We start from the raw sequence: 22,100 nt of genomic DNA on the forward strand, positions 1-22,100 counted from the left end.
GTAAATGAAGGTGAAAGCCCATTTTCCCATTTGCTGGCTGAACCACACGGTGACTTGGTGGGCGAGCGCTCTGCCCGTGAGTTGTTTTGTGATTTATTGCTGCATGCTGGCTCCATCTACATGCATAATTGCAAAACTGCATAATCTGACTGAAATTCTAATTTTATCCTCATATTGTGTGACCCTTAGCCGCCTCGCAACCTTGTGGCCTTCCTTCCCCCTTGCCCTCCCCTTGTGCCTCCTTCTCCTCCTTCTCCCAGTCCTGATTGGGCACTAGGTTTGTTGTCCCTAGGGCAGCCCACTGTCCGTTGCAGCCCTACGGCGAAGGGCCTGAGGCTAAGGGCAGCTCCAGTGTCTGCAGCTCCAATGATGTCTGCCGGTGTCTGCCTGGTAGCATGGAACCTGCAGTCATCACCCTGCTGCAACCCATCAGGTAAGTAGCCAGGCTGGTGCAGTACTCACTGCAAGATTTCTAACTGTCATACACACCTGTCTCACTCTTGTTGTATACATATCCTCACACAAGCATCTTAGGCACTTGTTGATTAGCCCTTCCGTAGTCTCATAGGACAGTACCATCTTGCATTGCTGCTGTGTTAATAAGTGGCCGTTTTTTAGCCACTTTGAAAAAGTTGAATCTGTGTGTTTTGCATTGCTGCTGTGTTAATAAGTGCCTGTTTTTTAGCCACTTTGGAAAAGTTGAATCTGGGTGTTTTGCACTGCTGCTGTGTTAATAAGTGCCTGTTTTTAAGCCACTTTGGAAAAGTTGAATCTGTGTGTTTTGCATTGCTGCTGTGTTAATAAGTGGCCGTTTTTTAGCCACTTTGGAAAAGTTGAATCTGGATGTTCTGCATTGCTGCTGTGTTGCCCACTAGGCTCCCACCCCCTCTGGGTTCCCACCCCACTGGGCTTGTGTACTGCTGTTCATCACTGTCTATTCCTCTCTATGCTGCATAGTGTCTGACCCTTGCTAGTCCCTTCTGCTTATCCTGTGCTCTGTGTCTCGCCTTCTCTCTTCCCCCTTCCTCACCTACTGTCCTCCTAGCACCCTCTATGGTGCTCTCTATCTCCCCTATCGTCGCTAACTGCTACTCTATCTCCAACCCTGACCCTCTCAATAAGTCTGGGAGGAAGAAGTTCAAAAGGGACATCCTGGTCTCCAACCCAGGCCTCCCTATTGCTGATACCTTCACCAGTGCTTCCTCCAGACTCTCACTGACATCCTCTTTGTCGTTCCCTCTCCAGAACTATTGACCCTTCATATGGTCTCTGTTCTCTCACCATTTTCCTCCTCTCCCCTTAATGGTGACACTAGGTAGGAGGTCTATCATTAATGTCTATCTGAATGGCACTGGCTTGCTTCTGGACCTTCAGCCCAAGCTCCTGCTTTTTGATAGGTGTTTCCAGTGTCTTATCAACTTCCTGCCTTCACCTGCTACTCCTTCGGCCACCTCTCTGGCACACTCCTCTTCCTCCTCTGCCCACCCTCAGCCCCCAATTCCACCTAAGCAGGGCCTACCTCAAGCCTGTACTCCTTCAAGGAAGTCTTTCCAATGTGGCAACCTGCTCCATGTCTCTACTCTCAACTCTCTTTCGGCTGTCAAACACTCCTCTGACATCTGTCACCTTCTTGAAGAACTCAACCTGGATGTCCTTGCTCTCACTGTGACATGGTTCATGGCCAGTTCTATCATGAGTTTTGACTCTCTCCTCTGTGAGGGCTACAAGATCCTCTCTGAACCCAGAGCCAACTGTCCTGAAAGCAGAGTAGCCCTGATATTTCTGGAGTGGGTCACTGCCTTTGTCATCCCTACACAGGCCTACTCCTCTTTTGAATGCCTGGTCTGCAGGCTCTCTATTTCTCCTGGCATCTCTCTAACTGTGGCCACCATCTACAGGCCACCCTCGTCCTCTCTGAATGGGCTGACCTCTCTTCTTCTCTCCTTGCCTCTACCTCTAAACGTCTCCTTCTTGGAGACCTCAACATCCACCTGGATGCTTCCAATCCCTCCTTGGTTCTCTTCTGCAATCTCTGCAACACTCTCTCTCTCTCTCTCTCTCTCTCTCTCTCTCTATTCTACCCTCTGGTCCAGCCTACCCCAGCACTGCCACTAACCTTCTCGGTCTTCCGACCCATGAAGTGTGTGTCAGTGGAGGCCTTTGCTGCTACTTCTCCATCTCCTGCAGCTGACTCAAACTCTGACATAGCCCTCTCTAACCAGCATCATTCTATCACTAACACTCTCGATGTCCTATGACTCTGACCTCGCCACCCCAAAATGCAAGTGTAGGGTGGCTGAGAGTAAGTGGAGAGCATCTGGCACATCCTTTGACAAACTGGTCTGTCGCCCATACAAAGGCAATACAGACTCTCTGTACTGTCCAATAAGAGAGCCTACATCCAAGCCCACATCTATTCACCCTCTAACACCATGGCCAAACTCGACCTCAAATGTTCCCTCTCAGGACCTCTGCATGGCTCTGGCCTCTCACTTTTCTACTAAACTCCAGGACATCCTGCCCTCTCTCTCCTCTTCTCTTTCCTCTTCCACTCCCTCTCCTGGCCCTCCCTTGGCTGCCTCTCCCGCTCCTCCTCCTTTCTTCTCCTTCTCTGTGATCACTCCTGATGACGTTTCTAGACAAGTCTGATCTATGAAAGTGTCATCCAAGCAGCTGCCCCCCTGCTCCTCCAGAACCTTCAAGGACCACATTGACACCCTCACTCTAGCCTTGGCCGATTTCTGCAAACATTCTTTTGCCACTGGAACTTTCCCCTCCTCCGTTAAGCACTCCCTTGTGCATCACATCCTGAAGAACCCTTCCGCCGATCCTTCCTGTCTGGCAAACAACCGCCCAATCTCTATCACTCCTTTGTTGTGCAAACTCCTGGAAAATCTGCCCATCTCCCAGTTCACTCTCCACACTGAATCTGTTGGTTGTCTCCATGACCATCAGTCTGGCTTCAGAGCAGCAAGAGGCACATAAACTGCTCTCCTGAACACCCATGAAGACCTGCTCACTAATCTAGATTCTAACCTTCCTTCAGTCCTTATACCCTTTGATCTTTCCTCTGCTTTTGACATGGTCAACCATGCCATCCTGATCAATCGTCTCTGTGAGAACCTGGGCATCACGGATCAGGCCCTTGCCTGGTTGACTTCCTTCCTCCTGGACCTTCCCTCTCAGGTCCAACTGGGGTCCTTTCTCTCCACCACCTCTCTCTCCACATGTGGTGTTCCCCAGGGCTCCAACCTCTCACCCTGGCTTTTCAACCTCTAAGTGGCCCCTTTGGCCTACCTAACCTCTACCTTCTCCTCTAACTTTCAGTATTATGCGGATGACACACAGCTCTCCTTCAGGCTCCCGCCAGTCTCCTCCCCTCCCTTGATTTTCAACCTCTAAGTGGCCCCTTTGGCCCACCTAACCTCTACCTTCTCCTCAAACTTTCTGTATTATGCGGATGACACACAGCTCTCCTTCAGGCTCCCGGCAGTCTCCTCCCCTCTCTCGCTCATTCCTGACTGTCTATCCACGATTCAGAAATGGTGTGCCTGCAACGATCTCTGCCTCAATGCCAGCAAGACAGGGATCCTCCTCATTGGGACCCCTGCTCATTGGGACCCCCTTCACGAGGCATTGGGAAGCCATGCAGTGGCAGATGTCCAAAGAGGCCCTCCTTGGGCCCTCTCCCTTCACCTTCCTGTGAGGCAAAAAAAACCTTGGGGTAATCTTCAACTCCACTATCTCCTTCTCCCAGCACATCATGGAGCTCTCAAAGAGGTCCCACTACCAGCTGAACCTCCTCAGAGGTATTCTTCCTTGTCCCACTTTCCTCCAGAAGCTCAACCTCTACAGAGCCCTGGTTCACTCTCGGCTGGACTACTGCAACAGCCTCTATCTCAACCTGCCTTCCTCTACTCTCTGCCTCCTGCAACACATCCAGAACAGGACTGCGAGACTTGTCCTTGGCCTCAAGCCCAGGGATTGTATCTCTCCAGCCCTAAAATCTCTCCACTGGCTCCTGGTGGTTGCAATAATCAAGTTCAAGACCCTCTGTATTGTCCACAAGGCATTCTGGGGCTGGGCCCGCACTTCATCCAACTCTCTTCCTAGAAATCTTCTTTTCTGAGCCCTTGGCTCAGCTACCTCTAACTCTCTGACAGTTAGACGCTTCTCCAGGCAGAGAGCTGGAGGTAGTTCTCTCTCCTCTGCGGGAGCCTCCCTCTGGAATGGCCTCCCTGCACCTCTCAAACTCGAGCAGGAACACCTTAGGTTCTGGAAGCAGATGAAGTCCTTCCTTTTTACTTCTGCTTTCTTTCTTACTCTGCCCTGCTGACCACCTTTCTGCTGCGCTAGACGGTCGCCTGGCTACCCTCTGCACCTAATGGGCACCAAGCTTCTTTCACAACCAGCAAGCACCTGCACTGCCTCCAGGCCTCTGTGCATTTAGGGGCTGCATCTGTAACCCTACACCCACTCCCTCCCCACTTGCACTTCCCTAACTGGCTCCCCAGGCTGCATTTACCCAAAGCATTGCTGCCCTGACTGCACTTTCCTTCTCCCTCAGCCCCCTTGCACTTGCACGATCTGAATGACACAAGGCCTAGTAAGATCGTTGTTTCGTCCTCCCTGTGTCTCCATACCTTGTCTCCCTACCTTGTCTTGTCGCACATAGAAACACTTGTGTACAGGCGCATTATACATTCTCATCTCATACTCTTCACTTTTACGCTGTGCTTTGTGAGAGATAAAACGCTGCCTGCAAATTACGCTGTGCAGATGGCAATTCATATTGGATTCCTTGGGAATCTCCCTCGTCTTTAGCAGGTTCAAAACCAAGGTGTATTTCATAGGAATCCTTTGGTTTTATGCCTGTATGAAAATCTCATGCAGGCATAAAACAGAGTGCTTGTCCAAGATGGAGGAGAAAAGCAACGCAGAAATGCAAACTCTGCTTTGCTGCCCTCCTACACCTTGTTTGTAAAAGCACAGAAACACTTTCATTGTGCTCTCCTTTCACCCCAAAATGACTGCATAGAGTGTTTTTATCTTGGGCATGTCACATGATGCAGATTATTGATAAAGTGTTCTGGGAAGAAATTGTGTTCAATGACCAGGCCCAAATTGCTAAACTATTCTACCCTCTCCTGGCCACAGACAGAGATCCTGACACAAATGCTCTTAGCTAAGCATTCACTCCACTTCACCCAATAGGCATCTCACATGACTACATGTCCCATAATACACACGGCTCATAGGGGAGGACCGTAAACCACAGATGAAACTGTGAATTCTGAAGCCTTCCCAGGCCTAGCCATAAACTAAACCCAGCCAGATACAATTGGCTAAGGAATGGGAGTGGGATATGCAGCAGGGATGGGAAAGTCTCAGAGCAGCTGGTGCATTTGTAGATGCAAGATTGAGGTGGTAACCCATTGGGGGGGGGCGGTTGGGGGTGAACAGGTTGGCTTCCTCTTTCTGTCTTCTCTTCTTGCCATAAGACTCTTTAGCGGAAGATGACAAACTGATCAAAAAAACAATGAAAGCAGAACTCTTCTCTATGTGTTTTTTTCCTTATCATTCATTTAGATACAATAATTCTGTCCCTTTGAACAGATCAAAATACAACACATCAAAAGGAGTTCACATGAATATATGGTTCGGAGTCTAAACCCCACAAACAAAAGACTGACTTTGCTGAAGGCAGTCACAAAGGCCGTCCCCCGCAAGGTCGGTCTTTAGCCTCTCTCCTCCCTCCCCTGTCAATTTTGGAGGGAAACCTACCTCCTGCTATGCGGCCCGCCACCACACTCCCCCCTCATCCTCCCAACTTACCTCAACCCGCTCCCACAAAGCCTTCCGGCTTCCCCCAAAGGACGCCCTTGCCGCAATCGGAATATATTTACATTACAATGAGAGACAATTCCATCCATGACTCAATCTAAAAGGCAATCTACAACTTCAAGGGACTCAACACACGCTAATATTCAGTATATTTTTAACAAATTAGTATACAACAATGTATCAACATTGGAAGCAAAATAAGTGTGAAACACGTGTAGGCCCATATTGTCTCAATTTCGAAATTGATCTTTTCTTATTTTTGGCAAAAGATTTTCTAATTTGTCTAAATCGGCAACAATGGATACTTTCTATTCCTTGTAAGCAAAAATATGATGCTACTGGATGAACTAATTGTTGATATTAGTTAGTTTAAAATACATTGATAACATTGTTGTTGAGTACTACATGTTCAAAACATACTGAATTATAGCGCATTTAGAGTCCCCTGAATTTGTAGATTGATTGATAAATGTAACCTACACAGCTAGTTAATTACAAGGTAGTTCAATATATCATCATGAAAACAGTGGCACTGTGACACCATAAACTACCTGTGTGACAATTAATCCATCTGATAGGCCCCCACAGAACATATTTTGATTACAAAGGAAGTTGGAACACCTGCCTATGAGTGAGATTCACAGCTCTGCAGCCTATGGCTCTCCAGATGTTTTGGACCACAACTCCTAAGATCCCTCCCCATTGACAATGGGGGGCTAGAGCTGATGGGGATTGTAGTCCAAAACATCTGGATGGCCAAAGGTTGTAGACTCCGGGGTTAGACTGTCCAAGACCATGCAAGGAGATCCATGGTACTTGCTCTGCCATTCTAATGCTCTGTGCTCTGAGGTATGGAAAGGAAGTGCTATACATACTTAACATGCACACCCAGCTTATTGCCACAATATTAGCAATCATCACAAATGTTCTTCGAAGTTCCGGGCTGTATTCCAATGCTGTTCCACACACTGAACTCAGAAACATGCACATAATGAACAATGCTAAATAGCGCCTATGTATTCCCTTACTTTGAGACAGCCTTATTTTTCTCTCTCGGGCCCGGGGGTCTCACCATCTCCTCCAGGAGCATGATGGTGTACTTGTTGATGAGCACCCCAATGAGGAAGAATATCAGCGGCGGCAGGACCATGGCGCCCAGTCCATAGATCCTATTAAAGCTCGGTAGGCACGGGCACTTGAATTCAAAGGTGATGAAGATCTTCATGGCGATCAGGATGACGATCCCACAGATCACGTTCATGGTGGACTCTGAGGTGGACTGCAAGTATTTTAAGACGTGCTCCATGTTGTGCTGTGGAAGATGTAAATAAAGACACACAGAGTATATGATTATATCCATTCATCTCAGGACTCTCTTTTAAACAAATAAACTACAATAAAATACATGGTTATATAAATTTATATTCAATCACTCCTATAAATAAATAAAGCATGTGTTTTCATGAGCCCATATCAGTGCTCTATTGTAAATGAAAATACTAAATAGATATATAAATTCACCTTTGATTTCTCTTACAAACAAATACGGTGCATGATAATATAAATACAGATTAGATCTTTCCTGCAAACAAGCTAAGTATATGGCAGTATGAATACATGTTAGATTTCTTTTAGGCTTATCAAATAAATTTCACAGTGAGAATGTATTGAGCGCAAACCTAGTTTCCGGAGGCAAAGAAGCACTGTACCTCAGTAGGGGTTATAGTCAGACATTAGATGGTTACAGTGGGCAACCGTCCTTAAACCATAGAATGTATTACATGCATATAATTAGAGTAGTAGGGAACAGTGTACGGTGCATTCAAAGGCCCCAAACTGAAGGTCCCTTTCACCTGAAAATCAAGATTTTTAAACACTGACACAAAAACGGTTTTGCATGTGTGTTTGGAGTTATGAATGCGATAAATGTACCACTGTTAACAAAATAATGTCAGGGAAAAAGACATGGTGTGTGTTGACAAAATGTAATATATATTATGTTTAGCATACAAAATACCAGCAGACATTTGAAAAGTCACTGTTTTCCAGGGAACAGTATCTATAGGCCAAAGGCAAACCCTTATGCTGGCTGTGGGACACATGTCACAAATAACTTGAACACTGGAGTGCTGGCATCCTAGTAATTACAACTGCCATAAAATATGGCCTTTCTAAAAGGTGTTGTCCCTGAAGGCTGGGCGCTGTGCAGAGACAACTGGCCTTAGCTGGAGCATGACCAGAATGTAGATAGGAGGTGTGCAGATGGCGAGCTACAATTAAGAGAGGCTGAATCTCCAACTTCAAAGAGCAAGCTTCCAACACAAAGAGACTGATAAAAAAACTCTGGGTTCAGGTGGGCTCAGTGAGAACAAATGGCCCGGTGGCAGGAGAATTGCCACTTGCCCCACAGAAAGATGTACTATTAATTTAAAAGGACTATTACCATTTAGGCCGTTTCCCAGCAACCATAAGTCAGATTTTCTTTATTTATGTGTCATGTTTTATGTAATTTCCAGGCGATTTTTAGTGATATGAAATTCATCCACCTGCGACTCAGGGAACTGTAATGCCCATCTAAAATGAGTTTCTGGCTGATCTGAAAATGTTTCAAATGTGAGAGTTGGTGAACGGGTGGAGGATAAAATTTTGAATATGGCTAATATATTACATGCTCCTAACTATTATGCTCTCTGTGAAAACAGCAGATAATTGCTAAACAGCTGTGCAACATGGGGCGGACCTGGCAATTCCCCATGATTAACTGAAAAGGAAAATATATATTATGGCAGTTGCTAGTAAAATTATGAAGTTTTGCTACATAATTAGTTTTTGCCAAACATTTGACAGAAGAAACACATGAGAATTGCCATATGTTGATCCAGACCCCTGAACCAATCGTGAGAGGGAGGCTGGAATTGGGAGTAGAGGGAAGGGTAACTGTCCATCCTAGTTGTGAGAACTCTTGCAGAGTATTTTGCCAAGATTGTAAACTTGATGGTGTAATTGCTGCTATATGAGGGGGACTACACTAGGAGGAAGGGAGAGCTGTGGAAATGTACCATCATGAGGGCTGCTGAAACTTACCATCTGGCAGGTGCAAGGAAACACCAGAGTAGATAGCTCAGAGTGCATCTGGGTGGAGCGGTCTATTTCTGGGAAGGCTTAAAAGCTCACTGGGTCCTATGGTGGAGAGCGGGAGGCCGTCCTTGAGAGTTGAGTGACCAGACCCCTGTCCTATCTTTACAGAGTGTTCTAAATGGCAACTGGCTTTGCTGAACTTTAAACAGAGGCTTTCTATGTAAGTAGAACTAAGCACTAAGAAACCAAAAGGTGGGGCAGTCTGCTTGCCTTAAATCCTTTCCCTTTATAGGGGTGGGGGCAAAAATGTGTAGATCCTTAGCCTACTTGACTAAAAAGATTAATTTAATTCACCATTTGGTGGAACACTACGGGTGATTTCTGTTAAAATTCGAAATTAACAAAGCTCACTTCCCAGTGTGCACTGAAAAATTACAGCCTATCATTCCATTTTTTAATTGGGTAATCCTTTTTGTCCTGTTGACCCTGACTTCTTTAAGGAAGGGGGTGTCTTTGTTCTTAAATCAGTCCAATCTTTTTGCCCAACTTTCCCCTAACACAGGCATTATTATTATTATTATTTTTTTACATTTATAAAGCGCTCACACAGCCCACAGGCATCGAGGCGCTGTTACAGGAATAGTTTTTTTTTCTTAGTTGCGTAATTGTGTTTGTTTTTTTTTTTGGCTTAGTTACGTATTTATAACGCGCTTAAACACCCAGAGGTTTCTAAGCGCGGACCCGGGGATCGAACCTGTTGTTGCTTCATGTTGTCTTGTTTCCAAGACGCGCACGCTGCCGCTGAGCCATCCTCCCGGGACATTCAAGTGGGGATTGGGGGGGGGCTGAAAATCCTAAATTCTCAACAAATCATCCCAATTATTAACATCCAGTTTCCCCAACATAGGCCTTTCAGTGGAGGAGGTTTGAAATCCAAAATTCCCCAAACCATTCACATTTTTCTGTCTGACTTCCCCAACATAGACCAAAGGAGGGGACAGGGGGTTCTGTCTGACTTCCCCAACACAGACCAAAGGAAGGGGGTTGGCCTGAAAAACAAACTGCTAAATCACTGTGTGATTATTTAAAATCAAAAGTGTGTGAAATCATAATTGCCACATGCCTTTGTGGAAATCTTGAAACCCTACTGCTAGCCTTTTAAGTCTGTGGGAAAATCAAAATTGCACAGCACTACATTTATCATTGTTTTGGTTATTGATAAGTTTAATTTTTTCTTGAAGTGAGATTTTGAGAGATTAAAGAATTGTGATTTTTATTTTGTTAACTGATTTGTGTAATTGATTTGTGTAACAAGAAGTTAATGGTGTGCCACCAAGAAGGTGGCGCATGTAGTTCAGTGTGATTTCTATTACTTTTAATTTAAATAAATACTAATTTATTTCCTGTATACCGGCCTGGTTCTTCACTCATTTTTAGCTCAGGGGGCAGGGAGCCAAGGGGCATGATGTGACTGAAGTAGGGCTGGATAAAAGAATCTGTTAAACAGTTTGTTTCGTGACGCTTTGAGCGGGGAGGGAAGGAACTCCCTGTGTTGATGGTGGCCTCTCAATAAACCGTTACAACAGTCACTATTTAAGGGTAGCGGGAAACATGTAGTATGCTGAAAGGTGGTTTGGGATGGGGCAAAGATTTGGGCTGTAGCGGGTGGTCAGCAACACAGTTACTGGGGTGGATCGGAGCTTGTCTTGTACACAAATACACCCTACCGCTGTATGAATCCATAGGACATATCTGGTAAAGAAGTGCATCCTTATCATTGTATGGATTGTAACCAAATGCACCCTATCACTGTATGAATCCATATGACATATCTGGTAAATAAATACACCCAATCACTGTATGAAACCATATGGCATTTATCTGGTAATCAAATGCACCCCATCACTGTATGAATCCATATGGCATATATATCTGGTGAACAAATGCAGTCTATCACTGTATGAATCCATATGACATGTACCTGGTAATCAAATGCACCCTATCATTGTATGAATTCATATGGCATATATATCTGGTGAACAAATGCAGTCTATCACTGTGTGAGTCCATATGACATACCTGGTAAATAAATACACCCAATCACTGTATGAAACCATATGACACGTATCTGGTAATCGAATGCACCCTATAACTCTATGAATCCATATGGCATATATCTGATAAACAAATACACCCTATCACTGTATGAAACCATTTGACATTTATCTGGTAATCGAATGCACCCTATAACTCTATGAATCCATATGGCATATATCTGATAAACAAATACACCCTATCACTGTATGAAACCATATGACATTTATCTGGTAATCGAATGCACCCTATAACTCTATGAATCCATATGGCATATATATGATAAACAAATACACCCTGTCACTGTATGAAACCATATTACATTTATCTGGAATCAAATACACCCTATTACTGTACAACAGATCATCTTCAAAAACATCATGCACACTAGATGTCGCTTGTGAAGGAATAAAGTATTTAATTGTGTAAATCCAAATGAGATCTTGTTATAAATAAAGTAAGGTTAGTGATTCTGCAAATCCAAATGAGACCTTTCATGTTAACAAATAAAGCATAATTATATCAGACTAAATTATAATTCGTTTAGGAATGTGAATTACCCCCTTTAGAGTATCTTAGTAGACGTGTTGCAATTCTTTAACTTTGTACAACATAAGTAAGGCAATATTGTGGGCCATATATAAAAAGTCCACCAGTTATTCTTCTATCGATCTGCCTGCCTATGTATCTACCTTTGTCTGCGTGTCTGTCCATTTATCTATCTATCTATACGCCGATCCATCTATCTGTCTATCAGTCTGTTGCAGGCCCGGCTCCAGGAATTTACATCTGGGGGGGGCCAGGTTTGTGATCAGGGGGGCCCAATTTCCATTGGGAATGGGTGTATGTAGGAGTACCCTAAAGAAAGTAATGGCATTGAGTCATGTTTCCCAGATGCATGGTCCAGCAAAAATGTCTTCCTTGATGTGCAAAAATAAATTTTTATTTTTGCATTTTTAAAGCGCTCATACAGCCCACGGACATCGAGGCGCTGTTACAGGAATTGTTCGTTTTTTCAGTTGCATAATTGTTTTTTTTTTTTTTGTCGTAGGTGCCTATTTATAATGCGCTTAAACACCCAGAGGTTTCTAAGCGTGGACCCGGGATCGAACCTGTGTTGCTTAGTATCGTCTTGCTTCCAAGGCATGCACGTTGCCGTTAAGCTATCCTCCCAGGACAATTCACACCATTGAATTTCTTTAGTCTGTTGGACTGCTTTAAAAAGATACAGAAGCCTGGATTCAAATCCAGGTTGTTAGGACCGGGGAGGAGACACGTACCGTAAACCAACATGAATTTTGGATCAGGAGGCTTGCTGGAATTACACCCAGTGGCAGAATTACACTTAGTGGCAGATTTAAAGCAAAGGGCTGGGTACAACTGATGGTAGGCCCTGGGTAGGTGAGGATTTAGGGTGGAGGAAGTTAATGGCTGTCACAAGTGCTATAAATGTTCCCTGTTTTTTAGGTTCTCTTTTTCTACTATTGGAGTTGTGTGTTTAGGTTTGCTACACATCGTGGTCACCTCACCAGGTTTTGCTGACAACGTGATTTGTCCAGGAACACTCAATTTGTTCAAGTGGGAAATTTGCTCTCCCCCTCGACCCCTTAAAAAATCACATGCTCTCCAGTACCCCTTACAAAGTCTTCTGCTCTCAAAAATTATATATTGTTTTCTCTTCTTTCACAAAGGGAGGACCCGCAAACAATCCTTCTCTTGTCTTGCACCCACCCTCTGGAACTCTATCCCGGTGTCAGCTCGGAATGCCCCCACAATTCTCCAATTTCACAAATCTCTCAAAACATTGTTCTTTCAACAACACCTGACCAAGGACTGATTCCAATGTATGAACATACTGACGCACAGACCTCACAGTACCTCGCTACTGTTAAAAGATGCCAGTCCAAATGCTGGCTACCCACATTTCGTACAGTGCTCTGCTGCTCTCGACCTAGTTCTGCCCTTTAAATAGTAAAAATAAAAGTGCTATTATTTAGCTACACTACAGAGCAAAAGAGAAGCAAGAAAAATAGTGTGATAATATCAATCTACCTATCTTCCCTTCCCATCTGCTTTCCTCTTTCTATTCAATCCATGCCTCTTTCACCTTTCACCCAGTCACCTTCCATAAGCTCTTTGTGGTAAGTCAGACATAGGAGATGGACCGGAAGACATGTTTGGACAAGGCGTTTTATTTAAAATAAAGAACATTCCTGCTCTAAACCCTACTTCTAGGATGCAGTCCCTATTCCTAAAAAACAACAAACGGGTGCTCATGAGGATGTCTTACAAAGAATCCTCTGTCACAAATTATTCTACCCTAACATCTGCCCTACCATTATGAAAGAAAAAGACAAAATAACTTATAATTTTGGATTGGGTTACTCACCCTTAGGTAGATTAGTGGTGGCTGGTTTTCTGACCCCCATCAAAGAGTTCTCAAAGTCTTTCTCAGACTTCCGGTTGCTGTAGCAGTACCAACAACAAAATAAATCTCTCTCAGTTTCCTCTTGGCAAAGCCATAGCCTTATCTGCCAGTCAGAACAGTTTCTAGTTTCTCCTGTATTCGCATCAACTTAACAGGTTCTTCTGATCTGGATAGGTCATTATTCACAAAAACAAAACCTTATCTTTATCCCTGGTGGGATATTCTACTTCCATCCTCTGATAGGCTACGGACCTGCTGAGCCCTGCATTGGTTGTGGTTTCTCTCACCCCGCCCTGGGTTATTTGGATTTTCAGCCCAGTGTGGGTTTTGGGCCTGCTTAGCCCTGATTTGATTATGGCTTCCATCATCTCCTCCTGGGGTATTCAGATGAATAGCCTGGTGTGGGCTAATGGCTTGCTCAGCACTGTTTTGGTTCTTGCTTCTCTCACCCCTTTCTGATGTGTTCAGATTATCAGCTTTGTGTGCGCTACGGTGTGGCCTCACCGCCTTCCACCTGCTCCTCCTGCGGCGCCTCAGACCTTCTGTCCAGTGGCGGTGCTCGTTCGTGGAGGCGGTCTCTGTGTCCAGCATGGATCCCTGCACTCAGCCCGGCTCTGCCCTGCACAGTCGACTTCCTTGTGTCCCATCTTCTTCTCTGGGACCATGGTGTCAGAAAGGCAGGACGCTAGTGCGTTTAGTCTGGCCTGGTTGTGCTTCCTTCCTCCGCAGCCCAGAGCTTGTCGGGCTCCCTGCCTTTGTCGAAGTGGCAGCATAATATAGACTGCCCTGGGTGCTCAGCACCATACATGTCTCTTTGGCTCACCTCTGCCTGCTCGGGAGAGACTTCCTCTTCTGCACGCTCACACAAGCTGGCATTTCTCGCTCTCCCGCTGATTCTAGCTCCTTCTACTAGTGTCCAGCTGTCTTTATGTACATCCCTGGAACTGAAGGAAAGTTTCCATTGGTTCCGGTCTTCAGAAATGGGCGTCAATACAGGTCAGAAACCAAGCCAATCCCTTTCAAGGGGCCCTGGACACGATTCCTCTGTGTGTTTCCCATAAGACCAACACACACTTGGGAGTTTGAAGTAAAGCAAGGTGAAACAAAATCCTTACTTAAAGATTCCTTATTTGCAAAAGAGGCATCACCCCCAATGGGATCCCGCTTGCCTTGTCCCCTAGCAAGGGTCTTGCATAGAGAGCTCACCCTCCTAGTCCCAAAGGGGGTGACTCCCCCTTGGTGAGGAGGGATGAATTTCCAGCATCTGTCCTATCTCCCTGACCTCCATTTACATCATACCCAACTACTCAACCTACTCCCACCATGTCTCCTTGGCCTAGCCAAAGATAATAGAGGAAGATGCTTCCTCCTACTTTGCGAGGGCGTAGGAACGAGGCTCCCAGTCCTTATTGCATCTCTGATGGTGTCTATTCAACAATGCCGCCCAGAACACTGTACTCCCAGCAGGCCAGGGAGGAGGTGGAATGCTACCATGCATGAGAGCCAGGTCAAGGAGTGTGGAATCAAGAGGCAAGCAATACAAGTTGAGAGGTTTCTGGCCTCCTGTTAGTGTTCCTGGTGCGGCGTGGCAGAGAGAAGGGGTCTCTGCTCTCGTGTCGCACCCTTTTATATCATTGTGTGATACATACTGTTTATAATATGCAATTGTCCATGATAACTTCTTGTTTGACATGTTTTTGTTGATTTTCTATTAAATGTAACAATTTTGTTCGGAAAATGCAGCCTTATATTTTCCAAAGAAGGATGTGTGGGTGCCTCCTTGGCGGGCCCTGACCCCTGCGTTGCCTATCTGTTCAACCATGAATGAGCCTTTTTTGGAATAGCTTATAGGGTGAATTGAATGACTTCTAGGGCCACCTAATTTTGGCAGGTAAGGCATAGTGAGATCAAATGGTGTGCCCAAGATCACACACTTTGGTTAAGTGGTGATGAAAACGAGTAAGGGGGTCATTTTCTTTTGAATCCTGAATTTCATGGAAGGGATACCTCCTGTATGCACATTTTTGTAAAAGGGTCTCTCTGTGCCATTTTAATTTATTCTACCAATTATGGGAAAAGTAAATAGTAAAACATAGGCAAAATAACTTTCTCTTCACATTTCCACTACGTGTCTGGAAAAGTGTAAGTCCTTTCCACAATTAACAATTGTGGGAGCCATCTACAATAGATTCCTTTGCAATCTGCCTGCTTTTACCAGGTGTAAAAGTCAGGTGGATTCCATAGGAATGTATTGGCTTTCCGCCAGCATAAAAATATATACTGATGGAAAACAATCTCATTGGACAGGGTGACTTTTAAGAACAAGTGAATGTGTTACATCTGCTCTTCTATTCAACTTTATCTGCCAAATCATAAAAAATCCTGCTGTGCATAAAAAGTGGCAGTAAATTCTTTTAGTGCCACTTTTTCCTCTTCGCTGGACTTGGAAAATTACCCCCTATGATTGTTGCTTTTTCCCCATCCTGCACGGAAGCCTGAAAGCTCCAGCATGCAAAGTAGTAAGAATTTACAAAACATATCATACAGACAAAAAATGAAATAAAATGCATGACAAGCTCATTGTTTCACACAGTTTGTTCTGTTCCCCATTATTTCTAATCACCCAACAATCACACTTAAATAGCTTATTAAAACCTTATATAATTTTAAGAAAAAGTGCCACAGCAATGGTCACTACCAGTCACATTTTCTGATCTCTAATCACTTACTGTTGTAAATATTCTGCTGGTGAGACAGGTTAAAAAGATAAGAGCTCGCTGGGAGGTCCTGTGGAGCCGTGGCTGTTTTTCTTTGAGGCGAGAGAAGGAGAGCAGGGGCCTGATGGACCTACGCCCTTTGTCAGACTATGAAATCCAACTCAGATTGCGCTCTTCAGAAAATATTTAGATGTTCTTTGAAATGCTCTACTCTTGTGTTATTTTCCTGATGTTCATGATTACTCGTCTGAGAGGTATATGTTTATTGGCGGGGGTCGGGGGGGAATACTGCTCCCATTCAGCCCCCCCCCCCATTCCCCAGCACTAGTGGGATCCCACAGTAAACCATGTCCATTCCCAGTCCTGCCTAAACCCTTAGCACCCAGCAGTTACATCATACTTTCCAAACAGGACCCACAATACACATCATGTATTCTGTTTGCATGCAAACTCTGTAAATAGTTACTCAAATAGTCAGTACTTATCAGTTCGAATCATGAAAGGTTCTGGCAGGGTATGCTAAGGTTCCGCACAGACAAAGATGCATTCTATTTTAGTCGGAACCCCATTGCTAAGTATGCATGAGAAGATCATCAGAAAATGGTCCACACGTGCCATCTTTGACATGTTCAGGTAGGGTCCTGTTGGACCTACACAGTGAGGTGTAGCTTGATTCTATAGATGTAGCTAGCATGGCCTCCACATCGTGGCAAACACACTTTTGAGTAGGCATTGGATAGGCATTTGCCAGGCACTGTGCCATGAGGGTACCACCTGGCTCTAAGATGGGGAACAGCTGGAAAATCATGCGAGAACATGGGCATATGATGTCATTGCCTGGCAAACGTCTGTCTAATACTATACACAAGACAACACTGTTGGCTTTGCGAGTGCTCGGTTTAGACAGGACACTAGTGCAATGAAAAGATGCAAAGACACACAAATTGCTTATAAATCAATTGGCTGATGGCACACATTTTTAAGATATTTCTATGACACCAGGAGCTCATATACAGAAGAAATGAAGTCATTAAACACTCGAAAGTATACTTAGATAGAACACTGACAGGCCCTATGCCGTATGGTTTGTGTTACTTTGTGATAGTACATGCTCAAACAGTTCCGAAGAGGGTATGTTTTGGGAGGGAGAGGCAGGTAGTTGATGGGAACGCCTTAGGGATTAACATGGCAATGTGCAGTCAATGAGTGGATAAATTACGAAACGTGCCCATAGGATATGTGTGCTTCCTCACATTCCGTCTCCTTTATATCTGGATCGAATGCAAGAGTTCTGGCTTACACCTAATAGCCAAAACTAAAAAAGGATGGATGTAAGTCTCTGAACAAGTAATAATCACTGGCATTGCACTGGTCTGTCTTCCACACCAATGTTTGCAAATCAGCCTTGGCCATGCCTCTAAGGTGAGCAGCCCTGCCCAAACTGCTAGACCACAAGACATAAAAATGCCTGTGACTGCTTGTGTTCCAGTGCAGAAGAGACCTGGCTAAGCAGTTGAGATTACACTGCATCTTTTGGTGGCAAACCAAGATGTATTTACTAATGGCATGTTTCCTACTGTAATTGCACAGACATACTAAAGAATAATGGCATGGAAAGCTGTCGACAGTAATGATAGTAGTAATGTTTATTTCAAAGCCTTGCATCTATCATTTTTTGATTTGACTACACTCCCCCCTCAAGAATGACATTTTCCTCGCTACAAATCTCATAATTTCACTTATATTCAAGTAGTTAATGCAACAGAATGTATACTTTGAATGTAATTTGTAAGTGCCCCGCTTTGATTGATGCACCTGCTGCATACATCTGTGTGCAAGCAACATCACCTGTCATTTATTGTTTAATACAGCTAACCATGTTATTAAGCATAATGGGAATAACTTTATATTACAACAAAAATAAAGATACTTTAAATTACAGAAATCAACTTGTGATTTCAGTTTTGAGCATTGGAACGTAAGTAAGATGAACCTTGCAGTTTAAAAATAGCAACACAGGATCTTCTCTCATAATTATATGCAGCCTGCTTAAATGGGTGTGCTACAGAGGTGTGAATGGCCCTCCACCTCCTTTGTCATTGCTGCATTAACGGCTGTGAGGCATACATCATTGCCCAGGGCAAGCAAACAAATCCCCAGCGAATTGCGCCAGAAGTGCAGTTATACTGCAAAGAGTACACTGACTCCTTGGATCTCTTGGACCCACCTCCTGGGCTTCTTGTATCAGCCTGTATTGCTCCTTTTTTGCGGAATGTTAATTCAGAATGTTAATCGCTCTGTAATGGCTGCAGCACATTTAGAGCGAAATCCCCCAGTCTGCCACCCTCCCCTCAGTGGTGTTTAAAACCAATGGCAAGGCTCCCTGTCTTGGGGGGCCCAGAGGTAACCTTGGGGGGGCCTGGCCCCCTTGGCCCCCCTGCTGGAGCCAGGCCTGGTCTGTTGTCTATATATTCGCCCGTCAGTCCATCCATCTATCTATCATTCTATCTAGCTATCCGACCGTCAGTCCATCCATCTATCTGTCCATCTGCCTATCAATACATCAGTCTAAATGCCTAACCTCTCCTATTCATACATCTGTCTAGTCCATCGGTCTGTCTACCTGCTCACTGCTGTCTCTCAAACTGTGGTGCTGGCCCCCTAGGGGGCCTGAGCATGTCCCGTGGGGCCACGAGGCACAGTGACTGCTTCATTAGAAGATATAAGCAATTATGGCAACAGTATTTCTACTCCAGGGTGGCGGGGCTCCGCATAACCAAGCTGCTCTCTACTACCTCGGGTCATCACCAGGCTGCCTGGGGTTAGAGGTGGCACTGCCAGCCAGAACGTTGTCCATGGCATCGAGCGCACCGGCTATGCCCGGCAGCCCTTCCCTCCGGTGGCACACCCACCGTGCTACGTTACCCTCTGATGTCTGCCCGGCTCCGGGGATGCTCAGCAGCGCCTGGTGTAAGTGGGTGAGAGAATCGCCCTTCTTCGCCAGTCTATTCCTCTTCACTTGCGGCGCCCGGGCTCTTGCTTGCTGACTCTTTCTACTGAGAAGCAGCTTCACTGGTGGGTGCAGGACCTGGCAGTGCAGATATGAAGCAGTGCATCGGGTGTTCAGCGCGACACATGCCCCACAGGCAGCGTGAAGAGGACTCGGTCCCACCTCTCCAGCGCTATTCGTCTAACAGGTTTTTCCACTTGGAGCTGTGAAGAGGTGAACGAATCTGGAGTCCTGGAGTTTGCTGTTCCATCACTGATCTGAGAAATCGTGTGCGAGCTTTCACGTTTCTCCTATGAAGTGACTGCCACAGTGACATTGTAGCACATGATCTTCACAGTGCTACGAAGCTGCAAAGCTCAACCAGTGCAGCGAGTGCTATACATACATATATAAACACGTACTGATCAGACCAATCGTTTTAGCAGTCGTATTGGTATTAAATAGGCTGTTGCCAGGCATTGCCGTCACTTGCCCCGGAGCTCAGAACATTTGTGAACTATTTCCATCATAGCCTAGGTACTCATAATAATGGCCAGATAATGCCATCATGTACCAAGGTGCTAGCACCATATGCCAGGTTTTGCTACCATGAACCAAAGTACTTATGATACTGAGTTGTTATTTATATCCCCCTAGCTTCCACCACTTAGAGGATCACTTTGCCTTCCGGAAGACCCTCAAGGCCTGGCTCCCCGACCCCTCCCCAACCTGACGAATCCATTCCGCCCCTCGGGTTATTTTAACCGCTTTTTCAGATAGGGCAAGGCAGCAATAAGACCCTCAAAGAACGTACAAAGCGACGCAGAGAATAGACGCCACGGCCGCGTGATGCGCGCCACGTCAACGAAACAAGAAACCAGCCAGGACACACAGGTACGTATCGCACTCCGTGTAGATGGAAGATAGCTGCAGGCACGACCACCCACCCGCGCCCCTCTGCAATCATACGCTACAGGAATACACATCGCCCATGCCATTAGAATGCAGCTATGTCCCACATCAACAATTCAGTCTAGCTGGACACATAATCATTCTCCTGCACTTGCATACCCTCCCGACAACCTCACGACAGCCATCCACAAGCCAGCTCGACCAAGGTCTCTAGCAGGGACTTGGCCACCCCTGCCTACCTTTGTTTTAGCTAAAATTTACACACGCATTCTAAACTCCTCTGACGAATCTCCCATACCACGGACTTCGATCCCCAACGGTGTTCCCCTACAGTGCATTGAGGCCATACCAATGGAAAAAGGCACTATACAAATGACAAATTGCATTACATTACATATAGAACTTTCGCCAAAGTGCTTTACATAGAACATTTTACATACAATTATCACCCAAACCAAAGTTGGCCTTGCTGAGATTTGAATCTGCGTCCTGCAGATCACATACATCACAGCAGCAAACGCTCAACCTGCTGAGCTATCTTGCTAACCATTTGTAATGTGTCTTGTATAGTTCCCATCTGCCACTATTGGTGGCCTTGCTGCGCTTCCAGAGCACCTGTATTCCCATTAGTGTCTTTCTTCACGCTGGGGCAAAACATGCTTAGGCAGACGTCAAGGGTTTACCGAAAAGCAACGCAAAGAGAAACAGCTCTCTAGGAACTGGTGAAACTAAAGAAAATGGCGGATGGAAAGACGTGAATGAGGTAGGGCTTGCCACTTAGGAAGAGCAAGGGCTGGAAAAGATGTGCCACCCGTGTGGGACCTGCAGAACTGGAGCATATTCAGATGCAATTTCCCTGCTGAGTGAAGGGCACTGGGGGGGAGGTAGTGAGTGAGACAGGAGGAGAGGAAGCAAGAACCTGGACCATACAGAGCACCTTAAACAGCAACTCGTGCCTCAAAGGAAGCCAGTGTGGCCAGGGCACGATCAAGTGTCTACAGGCTGCTGCATTCTGGGTGAGTAGCAGCTGGCTCAGCCTGTAGTCCGGCAGAACAAGTTCATGACTGCAGTAATATAGACACCGTGCAGGGGCCTATGGCATTAGGCAAGAGACGGGCCCCGAATGTAGCGCCATCAGCACTAGCATGACTCTGTCTTATTGGCTTTAAACTTTGGGCTATTAGTGATCATCCTCTCTGAGGTAGTGCTGGTATTTCTGAGCAATGCTGTCCAATTTACACTGTACAGCCGGATAAGGAGGATGCCGTCAGCATATGTGTAACAAATTCACCCATAGGACAGGAGGAGCACTGCCAGTGGAAGAGCGCAGAGTTGCAAAAGAACTGCCGGGGAGAGTACGAGATTGGGTGCCACACAGGAGAAAGAAGAGACACCACTTCCTGCCTGACAGGAAGTAGCAGAGCCCGCTATGCGCGGTGCCACAGACACCGAGGGATTGGAGACAATTAACAAGAATTTCATGGTGGACAGTTTGAAAGGCAGCAGACAGATCCAACATCATAGGCTGAGTAGTGTGGGTTCACTTTGCTTCTCTTACCAGATCCCTACCTAAGTAATAAATCACAGACAACTCATGTGTATGGAAAAGTTGTAGGACGTAGGCATTTTATTTTCTTACAGAAAATACAACACAACAAAATAATTACACTGCCATATGCTTTTGGGCACCTTGTGTCCAGTCCCGAAGTTGCCCAAGGCTCCTCCTGAGTCCTTGTTATCCCTGGGCCTTCGTTCCTGGGCACATGCCGCCTACGACATATCATGGACCGTGTACCGAAAGAGTACTCGGTGTTCCTTCTTCTGCCTGCTCCTTCGTTTCTTGGACCGTGTACCGAAAGACTACTCGGCGTTCTTACTTCTTTTTGGACCGTGTACCGAAAGAGTACTGGGCGTACCTGCTCCTGCCTGCACCCTTCTTCTTCCGTTATTCTTGTAGGGTGGGTTGGGTGGCAAACGTTTTTCCTTCCCCTTATCCAGCAGGGACGTCATTTCACCAAAATGCCAGGGGTAGTGGAAG

General features: G+C 45.5%; 1 protein-coding gene and 1 long non-coding RNA gene across 3 annotated transcripts in view; one reads left to right on the forward strand and one right to left on the reverse strand.

Annotated features, from left to right (window-relative positions):
* Positions 1 to 19,308, reverse strand: part of LOC138473171 (calcium homeostasis modulator protein 3-like) — a 50,646-nt gene extending 31,338 nt beyond the window's left edge. The window contains exons 1-2 of one of the 2 annotated variants that reach the window (XM_069611717.1): positions 19,087 to 19,308; positions 6,873 to 7,156 (exon numbers count right to left, since the gene is read on the reverse strand). In XM_069611717.1, the coding sequence (XP_069467818.1) occupies positions 6,873 to 7,150 (278 nt within the window). In that variant the 5' untranslated portion in view covers positions 7,151 to 7,156; positions 19,087 to 19,308. Of the gene's footprint in view, positions 1 to 6,872; positions 7,157 to 19,073 lie in introns of both variants that reach the window. The other variant, XM_069611716.1, reaches the window with a different exon arrangement.
* Positions 1 to 22,100, forward strand: part of LOC138473172 (uncharacterized) — a 147,030-nt gene that overhangs the window by 94,619 nt on the left and 30,311 nt on the right. The window lies entirely within an intron of this gene.

The sequence above is a fragment of the Ambystoma mexicanum genome, chromosome 8, assembly GCF_040938575.1.
Source record: "Ambystoma mexicanum isolate Mex_15411 chromosome 8, UKY_AmexF1_1, whole genome shotgun sequence".
NCBI lineage: Eukaryota > Metazoa > Chordata > Amphibia > Caudata > Ambystomatidae > Ambystoma > Ambystoma mexicanum.